Below are 17499 nucleotides of genomic sequence, written 5' to 3' on the forward strand. Positions count from 1 at the left end.
AAGGTACTGGGTCAATTTTAGAGCAGCATTACATTGAAACACAGCCTGTCTGTGCAGAGAGGCCATGGCTGCGGGATGCCCAGGCCAGTGCAGCTCCTGGGTCATGAGAGGCTCCCACTGGACACCGAGGAGCCACTGTGACCATTATCCTGACGTGGCTGTGGCAGGGCAGGGGACCCTTACTCTGCTCTGCCCTCTTCTTGCTCCTCCAGCGCTGACCCAGGTCCAGCACACTTGGAGTAGCCAGAAGTTCCGAAAGGTGAGGGTGGAGAAGGGTGTTCTCACAGGCAAAGGGATGTCACAGGGCAGGGTCTGAGGCCCTTGGAAGGGCCCCTAAGCCACCGGTGGCCTGTACAACTTACCACATGTCGGCCTCCAGCCCCAGCGGCTCGTAGTTCACGATTTCTGGAGCTGAAAGAAGTCGTGTTCAAAAGTCAGGGGCTGGTGGAAATGAGAGGAGGTGGCTTTAGGGGATTCTAGGAAATTTGGTACCAAATGCCTCCATCCTGAATCTCTGGTAAAGGAAATTGGAGCAGCACATGGAGACAGCCTGGATCTAAGAATTTTGAGGGGAAAAAATTGCTATCTATGGGCCAAATGTTTGTTTCCCCAAAGGTCACATGTTGAAGCCTAACCCCATTGTCAGAGTGTGCAGAGGAGGAACAGAGCCCTCAGGAATGGGACTAGGGCCTTTTGTAATCCTAGTACTTAAGAGGTTGAGACAGAAGGATTGCAGGTTCAAGGACAGCCTCAGCAAATAGTGTGACCTAGAAAGACCCTGTTTCAAAATAAAATAAAAAATAGGGCTGGGGATATAGCTCAGAGTTCTAGTAGAAAGCCCTGAATTAAATCCCCAATATTACACATACACAGACACACACACACACACAATCTGAAAAGCCAGGTGTGGTGGTGCATACTTGTAATCCCAGTACTTCTGAGACAGACAAGATCAGCCTTAGCAATTTAGCAAGCCCTTGTTTCAAAATAAAAATGGGCTTGGAGTGGAGCTTGGAGGTAGAATGCCCCCCAGTTCAATGAAGAAGAAGAAGAATGAAGAGGAGGAGGAGGAGGAGGAGGAGGAGGAGGAGGAGGAGGAGGAGGAGGAGGAATGGACCAATCAACCTAAGGGAATTTGGACACAGTAAGAAGGCACTATACATGAGAAAGAGACCCTTCCCAGATACTGAATCTGCTGACACCTTGATCTTGGGCTTCCCAGCTTCCAAACTGTAATGAATCAATTTCTTTCATTTAAAAATTACCAAGTCTGCTGGGTGTGGTGGCACACTCTTGTAATCCCAGCATTTGGGAGGCTGAGACAGAATTTCAGTTTGTGGACAGCCTCAACTACTTAGTGAGGCTTTTTGCAACTTAGTGAGACCCTGTTTCAAAATAAAGAATAAAAAGTAGGGCTGGGGGTGTAGCTCAAAGGTAGAATGCCCCTGGGTTCCATCCCCAGTACCCCCCCCCCCCAATTACCAAGTCTAAGGTGTTTTGTTATAGTGGTTCAAGACTAAGACATGAGTGGCCTGTTAATTTGGTAGAAACTTTTAACAAACAGGCCTTGATTGTGAGGGAGAGAGAAAGTCTTTAGGAACACTGAAAAAGGAAAAGGAGCGTGGGGAGAGGGAAGATGCGGGAAGAAGAAATAGAGCCCTGGTGCGGAGGCCTGCTTCAGAACGCCTGGTGGACACAGGCAGATCAGTGCTGGGAAGCAGAGGGGAGGAAAAGAAGGCAGAGAAGGACTCTGCCTCCCCTGAGCCTGGTGTGAAGCAGGGACCTTCCCCTGAAGGGCAGGGGCCATCCTTGGGCCACTGAGATGTGGGGATGAGCCTGAGGGCAGCTGCCGCAGGGAGGTGGACCAGAGCCATCAGACGTTGGACTCGGAGTCACCGTGCACGCACAGTATGCTACCGCCAATAATAACACCAGCCCTGTTTTCTAATTTTTATTTTTATGGCATGGGGGATGGAACTTCAAGCTATACTCCCAGCCTGATTTTATTTCTTATTTGGAAACAAGGTCTCGCAAAGTTGATGAGAGTCTCACTATGTTGCTGAGGTTGTTCTTGAACCTGCGATCCTCCTGTTTCAGTTTCCCAAGTACTGGGATTATAGGCGTGCGCCACCACGCCCGGCTCTAGGCATTTGTTTTTGAGGCCAGATTTATCAGCACACAGCTGGCATAACCCCCCAGGGTCTGGCCCAGCCATCAATAATGGACTCACACTGAGGGTCTGGCATGAAATGTCAGCTCTATGCAGAGTGGACACTGACTTGCCCCTAACAAATGCATTCGTTCTGGCGTCACAGCTCTGCTAAGCTACTGCTAAACCTGGGGTGGATGTGCTCCTCCCCTACCCTGGCCCTCCCATCCCCACCACCAGCCTTTTGTCCCTTGCTGAGTCAAAGCCCTGACCAATTCAGACTTTGTCTAAGTGGTTTTTTTTTTTTTTTTTTTAAATTGGGGGATTGAACCCAGGGACACTCTGCTACTGAACTATGCCCTCAGCCCCTTTTATTTTTTTATTTGGAAACAGGGTCTTGCTAAGTTACTGACAGTCTTGCTAAATTGCTGGGGCTGGCCTCAAATCTGCAATCCTCCTGTTTCAGCCTCCCAAGTACTGGGATTACAGGCGTGAGCCACCATGCCCAGCTGCCAGAGTGTATATCTTGTCTGAGCAGCCTTCTGGTGCTGTCTCTATTACTTGTTTTACAATTAACCACATCCCGTCTCGTGACACCTCTTCCATACTGCTCTGCATTCTAGCTGAACTATCTGTTGTTGTTCAGCAGATCATATAAACTAATGAAGCCTATGCATTTTTACCACATGTGAACAGTGACTAGTGACTTGTGTCTCAGTTGACACGGTTTGAGTCTAAATGACCTGTGCCCCAGTTCGAGTTGGCTCTCCCACGGCCTCGGGTGTGTCATCTGGAGTGTGGGTCCGTATCAGCACCGTTTCTCCCACACCCTACCTAGAACTGCTATACAGTCAGGGCAGAACCACCTTGGTGACCTCAACTAAAATCCCCAAACCACCACCATTTCCACATTTGTTAACCTAGACCAGATGAGGCAAAAGACCCATCCAATACTCTTATTTGGTGGTTTGGTATCTTGCAACCACGAGAGAGAGAGAGAAGAAGAAGAAGAAGAAGAAGAAGAAGAAGAAGAAGAAGAAGAAGAAGAAGAAGAAGAAGAAGAAGAAGAAGAAGAAGAAGAAGAAGAAGAAGAAGAAGAAGAAGAAGGAGAAGAAGAAAGGAGAAGAGGGAGGAGGGAGGAGGGAGGAAGGAGGGGGAGGAGGGAGGGGGAGGAGGGAGGGGGAGGAGGGAGGAGGGAGAGAACCTGGCTTTGACATGGGCTTATCTGTATTGGATCTCAGTGTCTGCCTACAGGTTGTGTTGCCTGAAAGAAGGCACTAGATGGAGAATATGATGAAATCGGCTTCATGAGGCTGCCAAGGATTAACCAAGACAAAGTCGGAAGAGACAGAGGAGAGGTGCACACAGCTGAGGGTCCCTGCCTGGGCTCGGGGGTCCTCATTTCAGACATGAGGTCTGAATGTCCATCAGGATGGAAAGTCTGACACATTCTCCTTCCTTTTGGATTAGACTGTGGTCAGGTTTGAAGGAGACCACACCCTCCGCCCAGCTCCAAGCTCACTTGGACTTCCATAGCAGAGCTAGGTACCAGTTCTCAACTCTCCTTCCTTCCCTCTCTGCAGGGCTACTTCTTTGTGACCCCCAGTCTCCAGCCCAAGCCCCACGAGGGGGGTTCTGCAGTACTGGACAGGTGGAGCCTAGGCCTATGGTGAAACAGAAGGGAGAGAAGGGCCAGGGCCCCACTGGAGTGGGCACTCCACCCCAGAGAGGCAGGCGGGCAGATCAGGCGTCTGGCAGGTGGCTGTCTTTTTCCTTTATAGGAAATCAAAAGCTACTTCAAGAGGGTTGGGTGTGTGGGAATACAAGAGGGCAAGATGACTTTATCTACACAATAAACTCATGTACGAGCAAGAGGTGGAGCCAGCTCTGGGAAGGCTGAACTCTGCAAAGGCCTCTCTCTCCAACTGCCAACCCCTGCCCCTCTGAGTGCTCAAAGCCTGCTCCTGGACTCACCCAGGGCCCCAACAAGATGTCAACACCCCACACATGTCAGGTTTCTAGGGGATGTCTCAAGGCATCATCTCTCAGCCCGGGGGACACAGCCCTACACAAAGGATTTGTTCCTGGGATTTTTCTACCTTTTGATGCCAGATTTTTCTCTGGGAGAGAAACAGGCCTAAAAACTCACCAACAAATTCTGGTGTCCCAAAAATGTTCTTGAATTCAACTCCGTCTTCTATTTCGTGAGCCAGGCCAAAGTCAATCAGCTTGATGTGTGGAATGGGAATATTCTTGTCTAACAGCATAATGTTTTCTGGCTGGAGAAGAGAAGCAAAAAACAACAACAAAAAAGTAAGGAAGAAAAGCTGGTAATTAAAGCCCTGCTTTGTGTTTGGGGTTCGGCCTTTGGGGTGGGGTTGGCGTTCTTTTTTTAGGAGGCTGTTTTTGTGTTCTCGGTCTTCTCCTGTGAGCTCAAAAACAAGTGAGCGCTGAGGGCAAGGCCTGGGTTTTAATAAGCCTAATTTGATAGCAGAATCGGAGAATTCAGCTTTAATTTCCTTTCTGCCTCTGAATGGCAGATTCCTTAAGCAGCGCCTCTCCTTCTCTGTCTCGGTGAGGTCACTGAGATGCTTGCAGCATTTCCTCTCAACAAAGCCGCCACCTTCCCTGTGTGAGTGTGACGGGGTGGGCCTCACGGGCTGGCCTGGGCTTTTACTTGGCTTATTGACCCTGGGCTTCCTGACCCCCTCTTTCCCCTGGCCAGCCAGCTTCCTGTTGACGAGACTCCCCTCTGCTAGACTGTGCAGTCCACACTTCTCTATGTGTTTAACTAATTTTGGCCCTCAGCAGGACAATAAAACACACACACACACACACACACACACACACACACACACACACACACACCTGATTTCCAGGGAAAATACCAGCTGTCCAGGCTATTCCAGCCCTGTAAAAAGCCTCTGGGCCTGACATGATGCAAGTTAGGGGCGGGGGGCAGCCTTGCCCAGATTCCTCAAAGACCCCAGCCCAAGGAGGCTGGGACAGGGTCCTGAGCTCCACATGGCCTCTCACCCAAGCACTCAGGCTACGATGGGATGGCCAGGGCTCTCCACTTTGGGCCATTGCCACTGCCCACAACTGTCCTGGACTCCATTCAAGTCCATAGAATGTCCTCAGAACATTCCTCCTCACAAATGTTTGTACACAAATGTTCATAACAACATATTCACAAAAGCCCCAGAGTGGAAAATACCCTTTATCTGATAAATGGGTAAAGCAAATGTGATATGCTCATATCACATATAAGTATAGGGCTACTTTTTTTTTTTTTGTATGTGTGGTACTGGGGATTGAACCTAGGGGCATTCTACATACACCCCTAGCCCTATCTTTTATTCTTTATTTTGAAACAGGGTCTCACTGAGTTGCAGAGGGCCTCACTAAGTAGCTGAGGCTGTCCGCAAACAGCAATCCTCCTGTCTCAGCCTCCCAAGTACTGGGATTTGAAGCATGTGCCACCATACCTGGCTCATATGGGAATACAATTAAACAATAAAAATGAATAAAGTCAAAGAAAAAGATAAAAAGGAATCAAGCACTCCTTCATCTTTGAAAACATTATGCTAAGTGAAAGAAGCCAGACACAAAAGATCACATATCCTAAGATTCCATTTATATGAAATATCCAGAATAGGCAAATTCATAGAAACAAAAAGTAGATTAGTAGTTGTCTGGGCCTGGGGGAATAGGTAAAGCAAAGTGATTGCTAATGGGTATAGGCTTCTTTTGGGGGTGATAAAAATGTTCTTAAATTATTCTAAAATTGTTCTATAAATGGTTGAGGCGATAGTTATATAACTTTGCAAATTGTACACATTTAATGGGTAAGTTGTATGATGTTATGGTTTGGATTTAAAATGTCCCCAAAGCTCATATTAAGCTATGCAGCCATATTGAGCTTGGCTGCTGGAGAAGGGTCCCTAGGCATGTCTGGGGACAGGGCTGCTGCAGCTTCTCCTTTCCTCCCTGCTGCCATGAGCTGATGAAAACTCTCACTCTCTCCCTCTGCTCCCCACCATAATGCCTTGAGGACCTGCAGCCCCAGCTCCTGCTAGGAAGCTGGTCTAAAATGGACTGAAATCTCCAGTACTGTGAGCAAATAAAATTCTTCTTCCTCTAAGTTTTGCACGTTAGGTGTTTGAGTAACAGCAGTGAGTGCTGACTAAAACACATGGTATGTCAATTATATCTTAATAAAGCTGGTAAGTAAATTAAACATCTCTGTTTCTCAAAGCACTAATGGATTTCCTACCTTGAGCCTTAGCTTGCAACATTTGCTCTACCCAGAAGGCCTCCTGTTCCATCTCTTCCCGTAGAAATCCTGGCTGGGCTTCCCAACCTAACTCAACAGGCCTTGTCCTTGAAGACCTTTCTCATAGCCCAGCCTCCTCTCCTGCTCCTGGTGAGCCCTCCCCACTCCAGGACTCTTTGTGCTTATTTTGGTATTTCTGTTAGGACACATGGCAGGCTCCCCCTTGACCAGCACTCCTCCAGGTCCCCTGTTCCCAGTTGGAGGGAGGATTCAGGTTTGCCTCTACCCCTCAGGACAGGTCCCCGAGGTGGCCATGCTGAGCATGGCCCTGACTCTTTGCTGAACTCATATTAAATCTGACTGGACACTTCTCTCCTCCCGCCAGGTGTCCCTGGCTTCCTGGAGTCTCTGCGACCGCCTGTCACAGGGGCTGGAAACTTTCACTCAAGGGAACTGGCTGAGGCCCTTGCCTGCATTTTTTCCACTTTTTTTTTTTTTAATAAATAACACATTTCCTTTTGCATTTTCAAAGTTTATTTATTCTTCTTCTCCTCTGGAGATTATTCTCAACTTTATTTTGAAAATGTGTCAGAGTCCTTTCCCAAGGCGAAGCAGTCTTAGGATCTGAAGGAGAGCCTGAATGGGGGAAGTCAGGGGACAGGCCCAGGCAGGTGGCCCCGCTCCAGTTCCCCCCCAGCCCAGCCTTGTGGCTGCCTATGCACCCCAAGTGCCCTGGCACCCCACCCTCCCCACCCGGGAAGCAGCTTCTCCTCCATCTGCAAACCTGCCTCAGACACCCTGTTAGAAACTTCTCCAGGGGAAAGCTCCTGAGACCTTTTGGGGCTGAGGGGTGGGCACTCAGACCTGTGAGCCCCAGGACTACAGGGCAGCCAGAAGAGGCAGGGAGGAGAGCTAGGTGTGTCCAGGGCAGCCCCACCCTGGGAGGAGAAGGCCGCTGCCCCACACCCTCTCACTCCTGTGGCCCCATCCCCGGGAAGTTGCCTCTCCCCATGTAGAACCTCAGGGCAAGGACTGTGTCTCTAAGCCGCTCAGCACCCAGCAACACCTGGGCTGGTCCTGGGCAGGATGCTGGCTCTCATCTGAGGCCGCTTTCCTCGGTGCTAGACTTTCTCCTGGGGAAATTCAATTCAGTTTCTGGGTTCCTGGGATCACCTGTGTTGTCTTGCATCTTGCATATTCCACTACTGCTTTTTTTTTCTTTTTTTTTTTTTTTTAGGTATTGGTGATTGAACCCAGGGGCATTCTACCTTTGAACTATACCCCAGCCCTACTTATTTTTTATTTTGAAATAGGGTCTTGCTAGGTTGCTGAGAGTCTAAGTTTCTGAGGGTGGCCTTGAATCGTGGAGCCTCCTGTCTCAGCCTCCCAAGTACTGAGATAACAGGCACTAGCCCTTCCATTAATTTTCTGGAAATGAAGGAATAAGTTGGTGGCTCCTCCTTTTCTGCCCTGTGAAGGCGCTCTACCACCACTAGGGGTGCCAGAGTGCACTCTTCCCCTTGGTGTTAGGGCTGGTCTGGAGGGAATTGGCCTAAGGGAGGGTCAGAAATGTAGCTTGGGGGCCAGCAAAGCTACAGTTCCCCAGGGCTTGGTCTTCCTTCTCCCCTACCAGAACACAGCAGGGTGGTGGAAAAGGGCGCAGCCTGGGGTCGGGAACCTGCAGTTCCAGCTCTACAAGCAGGGCTTGTGAGCTCAAGCAGGCCACTTCCTCTCTCTCTCTCAGCCTCAGCCCCTAGCTGTAAGCTAGACACTGGCGCAATTTCAAGGTAGCATGAACTTTCAAGCTAACTAGGCAAATTTCCACCCTCCTGGGCCCCAAGGCAGGACGTGTAAAGGCTCAGACTCCAGGCCCCAGGTCAGGAAGGAAGAACAGGCCACTGTAGTCACGGTGGCTGGACCCAAGCCAGCCTGCGCTCTGGCCCCATCCCTACTCCTTCATGGCCGTCACTCCCCTCGGGCTTTGTTTACTTCAACCAAGTGCCTCACCCACACACCTGACATCACCTCCAAAGCACGGCAGGAGGAAGGGGTCACATTCCTGTAGGTGCTGCAGTTGCCTGCCTCGGGCCTGTGGGCTGCCACCAGAGGCGGGACTGCCCCGCCTGTCACAACAAATCCACAACCACCCAGCGCTGCCCACCAGGCAGACATCCTGGAGAGGCCAACGTGCCCTTTCGTGTCCTGGTGGAGCCAGCCAGAGGTGCCTGCTGTGGTGCCAATCTGAGGCTGATCCTCCAGGGAGACCCAAGTCCCATGGACCTAGTATGGCATGGCCAAGAGCCCGTACAGGGTGAAGGCACCCTGGGGGGTTGCGGGGTATGGTGCAGAACAGCAGGGCTTGGGGTTGGGCAGGTCTGGGTTCCAGTCTCAGCTCTGCCACTCAAATTATGAAACCTGGCAAAGTCACTGGACCTCTTGAAACCTCACTTTCCCATCTGTCAAATCGTGATAACACCTAGGGTCGTTCTAAGGATCCAGAGAGATGGTCCGTGTAAGGAGTGGTATCCAGAGAGATGGCAGAGAAGAGGGCTACATTTGTTTATTCTTTTCGGGCATGCAGCACTAAGGTAGCCCCTGGGAGCTCGGGCTGACTCCGCGTCGAATTGCCTGCACTCAGGTGAAGAACGTGCCCTTCACAGACCCTTCTCCGCCCCACTCATCCCCCTGCTTCACCCTCAGCTTGCGATGTCGGGGCTTCACAGATCTCACAGATCGTTTAACGCCTTCATGTTGAAGAGTGGCCCAGAGAGGTCACTGAGCAGGGAGTGGAGCCCACGCCCACTGAGCCCCAGCCCAGTGTCCTCTCTGGGTGCCTGCACAGCCTCCCTGCTATCTGGGGAGGCTTCTCTGCGCAGCAGCCAGGCCTGTGCTATGGGGGCAAGGAAGCTGACTGCAAACCATCACTGGCAACACGAGCCTAGCCCCAGAGTGTTCAGGCAGCACTGGGCAATCTGACAAAGCCAGGCTACACACTGCCAGGTTCTGTGGGCAGGCTGCTACGGCTCCCTCCCTCCAGGAGACCCCAGGCAGCCCCTCCCCACAAGCCTCTAACGTGGCCTGCGCCAACATCCACCTCTATCTGGCATCCAAGGGCATCCTGCCCCTCCCACTCTGGGCTGGCCCCTCCCTCTGCTGCATCCCTCATCTCCTCACCCCCACCCCACCCCAACCTGCAGTTACTCTGCTGGGGTGCCCTTCCTGACAAACTCCTTCTCTTGCTGAGCCACCCAGCTCCAGCACTCACACTGGAACATCTGCTGCGACCTGCTCCCTCCAGCACACACAGCTAGCTGTCCAAACCTGTGCTCTTGCCGAGACCAGCTGTACTCTAAGCAATTCCTACATGTTGGGTCCCCACAGGGGAGGGCAGGAGCCCCACCTCTCCCTTCCCTCCCCGGCACCCAAGAGTGGCTGGCACTGCAGTCGGTGCTTGATTATTGTTTCCTGGATACATGAGTGAATGGACCAACGCGATCACACAGGCATCTCTTGCACATCCTGCCCTTGGGAGATGAGTATAGATAATGCCTAGGAGTGCGAGCCTTGGGATCCAGGTGCAAAGCCCCCGTGTGAGCAGCCCACGCAGGTCGTATTATCTCTCTTGGCTCATGTTTCTCACTTGTAAATTAGGAGCAATAACAAAACCCACCTCAAGTGGGTTACTGGGAGAGTCAAACAAAGCAAATAAAGTGGCCCAAGCTGGGTAGGGTAGCATATACTTGTAACCCCAGTGTTTAGGAGGCTAACACAAGAGGATCACAAGTTTGAGGCAGCCTCAGCAACTTAGCAAGGCCTTTCATAACTTAGTGAGACGCTGCTTCAAAAGAAAAAGTAGCTGGGCGTGGTGGCGCACGCTTGTAATCCATGCGCTTGGGAGGTGGAGACAGGAGGATCGCGCAGGTTCGAAGCCAGCCTCGCTGGCTTAAGAGACCCTGTTTCTAAATAAAAATATAAAATAGGTCTGGGAGTATAGCCCGGAGGTAGAAGGGTTTCCAGGAACCCCAGTACCACCAAAAACAAACAAACAAACAAAAAAACAAGAAAGAATGAAAGAAAAAGTAAAATAGGGCTAGGGTATAGCTCAGAGGTAGAATACCCCTGGGTTTAATTCTCAGTACCACTAAATGAATGAATGAATGAATGAATGAATGAATGAATACATATATACATAGAAGTGGCCCATAGCCATTATCATAATCCCTGTACCATTCCTTGAATACATCTCTCCTTCCCAGAGCGAGTAGCTTTATCATATGCCTGCGGGATTCCTTCCTGGCCCTGCCAAAATCCTGTCTCCCCCAGGGGCATCATCTGAACCCATGGCCGGCCTCCTCCCCCTCCGGCTCCACACTGGTGCAGAATCTCACCCTGCAGCACCACTGGCCTCCCCCGCTGGATCGCACACCTGCCGAGGCAGATGCCCTTCCTGTGCTCCTCAAAGCACCGGGCCAGTGGCTCATACAGAGCAAAAGCCGACAGTTCCCATTTGCCCACACCCATCTCACTGGACCCTCGCTCTGAGGCGAGGACTGTCGTCGCTCTGGCTGAAGAAACCAAGGAGCGAGAAGTTAAGTGTTTGCCCAAGGCCTCTCAGCTAGTGGGGAAGGCCCTACCGCGGCTCCCCCCTCTACTCGATGCAAGGGCACCCCTGGGATCATCCCACTGCTGGAAAAGTGGCTATTTCAAGCTGGCTCTGGGGCCTCATCAGTGTGCTGCTCAAACCCATGGTTTAAAAAAAAAACAAAAAACCCACAGCTGCGGCCTACAGAAGGGCTCGAACTCAGAAGCACTAAAACCACAGTCTCGGGCCACTCCTCTGCTGAGGGAGGCCACAGTGAGGCTCTGACCTCCTGCTGCCCTGCTGGGTAGAGCAGAAGGCAGGGGAATGAAAATTCACTTCACAGTCATTCTAGGACCACTGGCTTCCAACGTTGGGTCAATCAGCACACAGGCTTTAGGTCTGTGCCATCCGATAACCAGCCCTTGCTGTGGGCTCTCCCTGCACATCCCTCGTCAGGTCTGTAAGTGCGGACCCCATTTAATGAGTGAGTAATCTAGCCTTGAATGCTGGCATCCTGGGTCCCAAGCTGTGTGTTGGGGGCCCCCAGCAGATCTGGGCTGGTCACTTCTCATAGTCCTCTTGGGACCATATTAAAAATGCAAAGCCAGCCAGGCGTGGTGGCGCACGCTTGTAATCCCCGCGCTTGGGAGGTGGAGACAGGAGGATGGCCCAGGTTCAAAGCCAGCCGCGCTGGCTTAAAAGACCCTGTTTCCAAATAAAAAGAAGAAAGTATAAAAATAGATCTGGGAGTGTAGCCCAGAGGTAGAAGGGCTTCCAGGAACCCCAGGACCACAAAAAAAAAAAAAAAAAAAAAAAAGCAAAGCCAACTAAATCCAGCTCACTAGCAGTAGGGCTCCGAGTGGGTGTTGTAAAGGAGCTCAGAGTTCCTGGGTGCCTGGCGTTTGGGAAACCAGTGCTACAGGGACCCTGTCACCAGACGGATGAGGGTTTAAGCTCCATTTCTGCCCTATGATAGCTGTTTGGTTTGCTAGGCCACCCACTCCTCTGCGCCTTAGGCCCCTCATCTGTCAAATGGGAAGATAATATGGCGAGGGGTTCTGAGAAGGCACTACGAAGCCTTAGGAATCCTCTAGCAACCTCTTCTTTTCTAAAATGGACAGAATCACAGAGCTCTTTTCTTACAATCGTGTAGATAAAATGAGTAAATACACACAGAGCACAAGCTGAGGATCACAGTGCCCTTCCGTCCCTCCGCTTTGCCATGCCCCAGCCATTTCCTGACCCTCAAATGCACACACGATCTATAGCAATTCATTGCATTGAAGTTATTTTTTAAATATTTATTTATTTATTTATTTATTTATTTATTTATGGTGGTACTGGGGTTCCTGGAAACCCTTCTACCTCCAGGCTACACTGCCAGACCTATTTTTTTAAATATTTTATTTGGAAACAGCATCTCTTAAGCCAGCAAGGCTGGCTTTGAACTTGCGCGATCCTCCTATCTCTGCCTCCCAAGCATGGGATTACAAGTGTGCACCAGCACACCGGCTAATTTTTTCTTTTTTTTCTTTTTTTTTGCAGTACTGGAGATGGAACCCAGAGGCATTCTACTTCCGAGCTGCATCTCCAGCCCTATTCTTTATTCTTTATTTTGAAACTGGGTCTCACTGAGTTGCAAAGGGCCTCAGTAGCTGAGGCTGTTCGCAAACAGCAATCCTCCCGAATGCTGGGATTACAAGTGTGCACCACCACGCCCAGCTCACATTAAAGTTATTTTTTTAATCTAAAGGATAATTTGTTAGAAAGAGAAAACAGTGTGGCCTGATGAAAAAAAATTAACTATGTAAAGAATAAGTTTATAACAGACCTTGAATTAACTGTGTGTCAAAGTGCAACCTAAGGAAGTAAGAAATCTGGACTGTTAGAATCTGGTAAAACACTTGGGCATGGTGGCCAACGCTTGTAATCCCCATAGTTGGGAGGCTGAGACAGGAGGATTGCAGGTTCACCACCAGCCTCAGCTACTTAGTGAGGCCCTCCACAACTTAATGAGACCCTATTTCAAAATAAGGAATAAAATAGGGCTGGGGGTATAGCTCAGATGTAAAATGCCCCTGGGTTCAATCCCTAGTGCCACAAATAATAATAATAATAATAATAATAATAATAATAATATCATCATTATCATCATCATCTGGTGAAACAAAATCTGGTGACACCCAGTTTTTCTTTCTTTTTTGTGGTGCTGGGGATAGAATCCAGGAGTATTCTACCTCCAAGCTATACCCACGGTCCTATTTTATTTTATTTTATTTTAACTTTGAAACAGAGTCTCACTAAATTCCTGACAGCCAAACTAAGTTGCTGAGGCTGGCCTTGAACCTGTGATCCTCCTGTCTCGGCCTCCCAAGTACTAGGATTACAAGCGTGCACCAACACACCATGCGCCATGAGCTGTTCTTCAGCCAAGATTACTTCTCTTACATCAACTTGTCCATTCACATGCTCCCTGCAGTAGGGTTAGGAACATGTTGTAAGCATCCAGGAACCTGACTATCCGTAGCACGTGGCTGAACACAGGAGAAGCTTATCAAATAGCAGCTGGAGAAGCGGTCATTCATTTCTCGGGGGCAGGCCTGAGAGCTGACACTCCTGTGCCACCTGGAGAACAGGCTACGGTCAGGGAGTGGAGACAGCATGGTGGCTGTGTCCTGGGGCAGCCAGGTTAGTCTGATTCATTGGGCAAGGAATAACAGAATACAAGCAGGAGAGGAAAGCAGAGGCCATTCGTGGAGAATGAGAATCAGGAAGAAAAATGTGTGTGTGTGTGTGTGTGTGTGTGTGTGTGTGTGTGTGTGTGTGACAGAGAGAGAGAGAGAGAGTGTGTGTGTGTGTGTGACAGAGAGAGAGAGAGAGAGAGAGTGTGTGTGTGTGTGTGTGTGTGACAGAGAGAGAGAGAGAGAGAGAGTGTGTGTGTGTGTGTGTGTGTGTGTGTGTGTGTGTGACTACGGATTGAACCCAGGGCCATTCTACCTCCAAGCTATACCCCCAGTCCTATTTTTTTATTTTTTAACTTTAAAACAGGGCCCAAGTTGCTGAGACTGACTGTAATCCCATGATCGTCCTGTCACAGCCTCCTAAGTACTGGGATTACAGGCGTGTGCCACCATGCCTGACTTAAAAATGTCAATTTTAGATTGTGGGAAAGAACATGGAACCAAGAAGCCTCCTCTAAGCTACCAGCTGGCCCTTCTGCATAATCCCTCCAACCCCCAGCAATCTGGCAGAATGGCTAAGGTGGTGTAAGCCTATAATCCCAGCTACTTAGGAGGCTAAGGGAGGAGAAGAGCGAATTCAAGGCTAGCCTGGTCAACTTATTGTGATCCTGTTTCAAAATAAAAAACAAAAACAGATGGGAGTGTAGGTCCATGGTAGAACACTCCTGGGTTCAATCTCTAGTATAAAAAAAGAAAAAGAAAAAGGTTTCAGCCAGGAGGCACGTGCACCCACATTCTGTCTGAGGGAGTGTCCACCCAGTCATGGGGCAGGCCCTCTGAGTTCTCGCTGCTAATCACCTCCGGAAGTTTCCAGCTGGGCCTGGACCAGGGGACCCCTGGATGGAGGAGTTAGAGAGCAGAGCCTAGTCGGGCGCGGTGGCACACGCTTGTAATCCCCGCACTTGGGAGGCTGAGACAGGAGGATCGCACAGGTTCGAAGCCAGCCTCAGCTACTTAGTGAGGCTCTCAGCAACTTAGTGAGACCCTGTTTCCAAATAAAATATAAAAATGGGTCTGGGAGTATAGCCCGGAGGTAGAAAGCCTCTGGGTTCCACCCCCAGTACCACCAAAAAAAAAAAAAAAAGAAAAAAAAAAAAAAGAAAGCAGAGCCTACATACTCAAAGGCTATAGGGCTGTATGTGGGAGCCAGCAGCATTCTCACCCTACAAGCTTCCAGAGGGAAACCCAGGCTGTCTCTAGGGCATAGAAAGTGTCCAGACTGAGCCCAGGAGCTAGACACCAGCAGTCTCACATAGCAACCAGTCTCGGCTCTCTGTTGGGCAGTTTTAGAACTGCATTAGCGGGGTTTGTTTTCCTAGTCTATCAGGGCCCAGAGCACTATAACCAGAGTTGTGTTTTCTTTTCCTTTATCCTGGAAAGGGTAATATCAATAACAGCTACTATTACAGAAACACCTATTCCAAATTCAGTACTGTGTGCTTCTAACTGTTAACAACTCTGTCAGGTAAATGTTATTTGCACTGAAGCTGAAACACTGAACTTCAGGTGTATGCTGGTTCATGGCAGGAGCAAACACCAGCCTAGCCAACTCCAAGTCAGAACTTCCCCCGCAACAGTGAGCTGCAACAGCATTAGCCACATACCGTGGACCTGTCACAGTTGTCCAGCTGGCCAGCTCCAGCAACTCCTACTCTACCAGTCCCGTGAGAGAAGACAAAGGAGCCCATTTTAGGGCGGTCTCTTGGAGCCAGCAAAGACACAAAAAAACAACAAGTGAATTGTCCATGGCATTACCAGGAAGGAGACACAGGTGCAATCCAGGCAGACCATTTCCTGCTCGGTGCATCACCACCCTGAGGTCCAAAGGCCTGCCTGGGCCTCACCCTACTGCTTTTATTCTGGAGCACCTGAGTAGAACTCTGTAAGATGTCTTTTGTAGGAGGAATTCAAAATACTGTGACACCCAGGATAAGGAGGGGGGCGTGCTAGGTCCCCGAGAGGCAGGGGAATAGCTGGCATGGGGCCCTGTGTGGGAACTGTGCCCACACCCATCACCACTGCTGTGATAGGTGGGCATGCCAGGCCATCTCTGGGCCAGTCCCCCAGATGGAAACATGGGTTTCATCCTGAACTTTTCCCTCTCCTTCATCCTCACGTTGAATTAAGTAGCTAATCATCCTTCAGATCAACCTCTGCAATAGGTCTTGAATCCCCCCTTCCTCAAGTCTCAAGCAAATTGCCGCTCAGCCTCTAGCTGGGCCCCCAGCCACCAGGCTGTCCCCATCATATCCAGCCTCCCAGACAGAGGAACCATTCTGAAACATACACCTGTTCACCTGGCCTCAGTACTCTCAGGGTAAAGTGTGACCTCCTTGACTTAGCTCCCACTCTTGTCTGCCTTCTGGCCTCCTCCTGGCCTCTTCCCTAGACACTTGCCACAGACGCTGTTGTCCTCTACTTCCTGAGTGCACTGTGCTGGTTCATGACTGCGTCCACTGCTGGTCTCTCCTCCTTGGGAGGCCTTCCCCATGATAACACCGGCCACTACTTCAGAAAACCCATCTCAAATAACCTCTTCTGGGATGGCTCCTCTGATACTCCATCTAAGTTTGACTGAGAAGTTCCCTCATTTGGGTTTCCCAGGCCCCCTGGTGCTTCCTTCTAGCGCAACACTTAGAGCCCTTGATCTTTCTTTTCTGACTCCTGCACTAAGTTCCCTGGAAAAGAAGAACTAAGCCCAGACAAGGGCTCGGGTTATTTTGTATCTATAGCAATATCCAGGAATCCAATATAGTGCTTGAAAGACCATAGTGGTTTCTGGACAGAAGAATGAACAGGCCTCCTTCCTATAAGCATGGTGTCATGGTGGCAAGTTCAAGGACCTTTAGGTTAGAGCAAAGGCTCTTCAGTCTGTGAGACTGAGCTCAGTTACTAAGAAAACCGATCTCCTTTGACCACATGCTTTCTTCCTGAAGTCCTATGTGGTCACAGTGAACTTTCTCGACCCTGAATACCGGTTACCACAAATGATCAGTGGGCCCTGGAAGCAGTTTTACGACCAGTGTTTGGGGCTGGGTGGGAGAGGGCAGCCAGCGGTCCCTGGCTCCAAGATTTACAGCCTCTGGTGGAGGGCTGCTGAGGGTTGTGCTGTGCTGGGTCTAGAGAGCCAGATGACCTTCACAATCCTCCAAACACTTCTAGTTCTGCCCACTGAAAAGTTCAGTCTTGTGAAATGGGTTTGGTTTCAAGTTTCCTGTCACTGTTTTTTTTTCTTTCAGTCCTAGGGATGGAATCCAGGGCCTTGCACACGGTAGGCAAGTACTCTACCACTGAGCTATGTCTCCAACCCTGGTCTACATTTTTAAAAACTATGTTCCACCTGCTCCCTTAGAAGCAGTAAGAGGCCTGGAGTTGATTAAGAAGATCCTTCCATTCAGTCATTTGCTGGTGAAATGCAGCAGAGAAGGTGGACAGTTGTTGTGTACCATTTCTTCCCAGGAGCCCAGGTTTTTTGTGGTTTTTTTTGGTGGTACTGGGGTGGAACCCAGAGGCTTTCTACCTCCAGGCTATACTCCCAGACCCATTTTATAATTTATTTGGAAACAGGGTCTCACTAAGTTGCTGAGAGCCTCACTAAGTAGCTGAGGCTGGCTTCGAACCTGTGCGATCCTCCTGTCTCAGCCTCCCAAGCGCGGGGATTACAAGTGTGCGCCACCACGCCCGGCAGGAGCTCAGGTTTTAATAATAACGTGAGACAAGAGACCCAAGTGGGCACTGGACCCCACTGGCA

The 17499-nt window shown here is 50.0% G+C and overlaps 1 protein-coding gene across 2 annotated transcripts in view; it reads right to left on the reverse strand.

The window, feature by feature from the left end:
• The window catches only part of DAPK2 (death associated protein kinase 2), a gene marked incomplete at both ends in the record, with an annotated part of 121024 nt that overhangs the window by 23466 nt on the left and 80059 nt on the right, over positions 1–17499 (reverse strand). For both annotated transcript variants that reach the window (XM_080692905.1, XM_080692904.1), the window contains 2 exons: positions 363–411; positions 4299–4428. In XM_080692905.1, coding sequence (XP_080549031.1) covers positions 363–411; positions 4299–4428 — 179 coding nt within the window. The remainder of the gene's footprint in view (positions 1–362; positions 412–4298; positions 4429–17499) is intronic.

Source organism: Muscardinus avellanarius (genome assembly GCF_963383645.1).
Source record: "Muscardinus avellanarius genome assembly, chromosome: 3".
NCBI lineage: Eukaryota > Metazoa > Chordata > Mammalia > Rodentia > Gliridae > Muscardinus > Muscardinus avellanarius.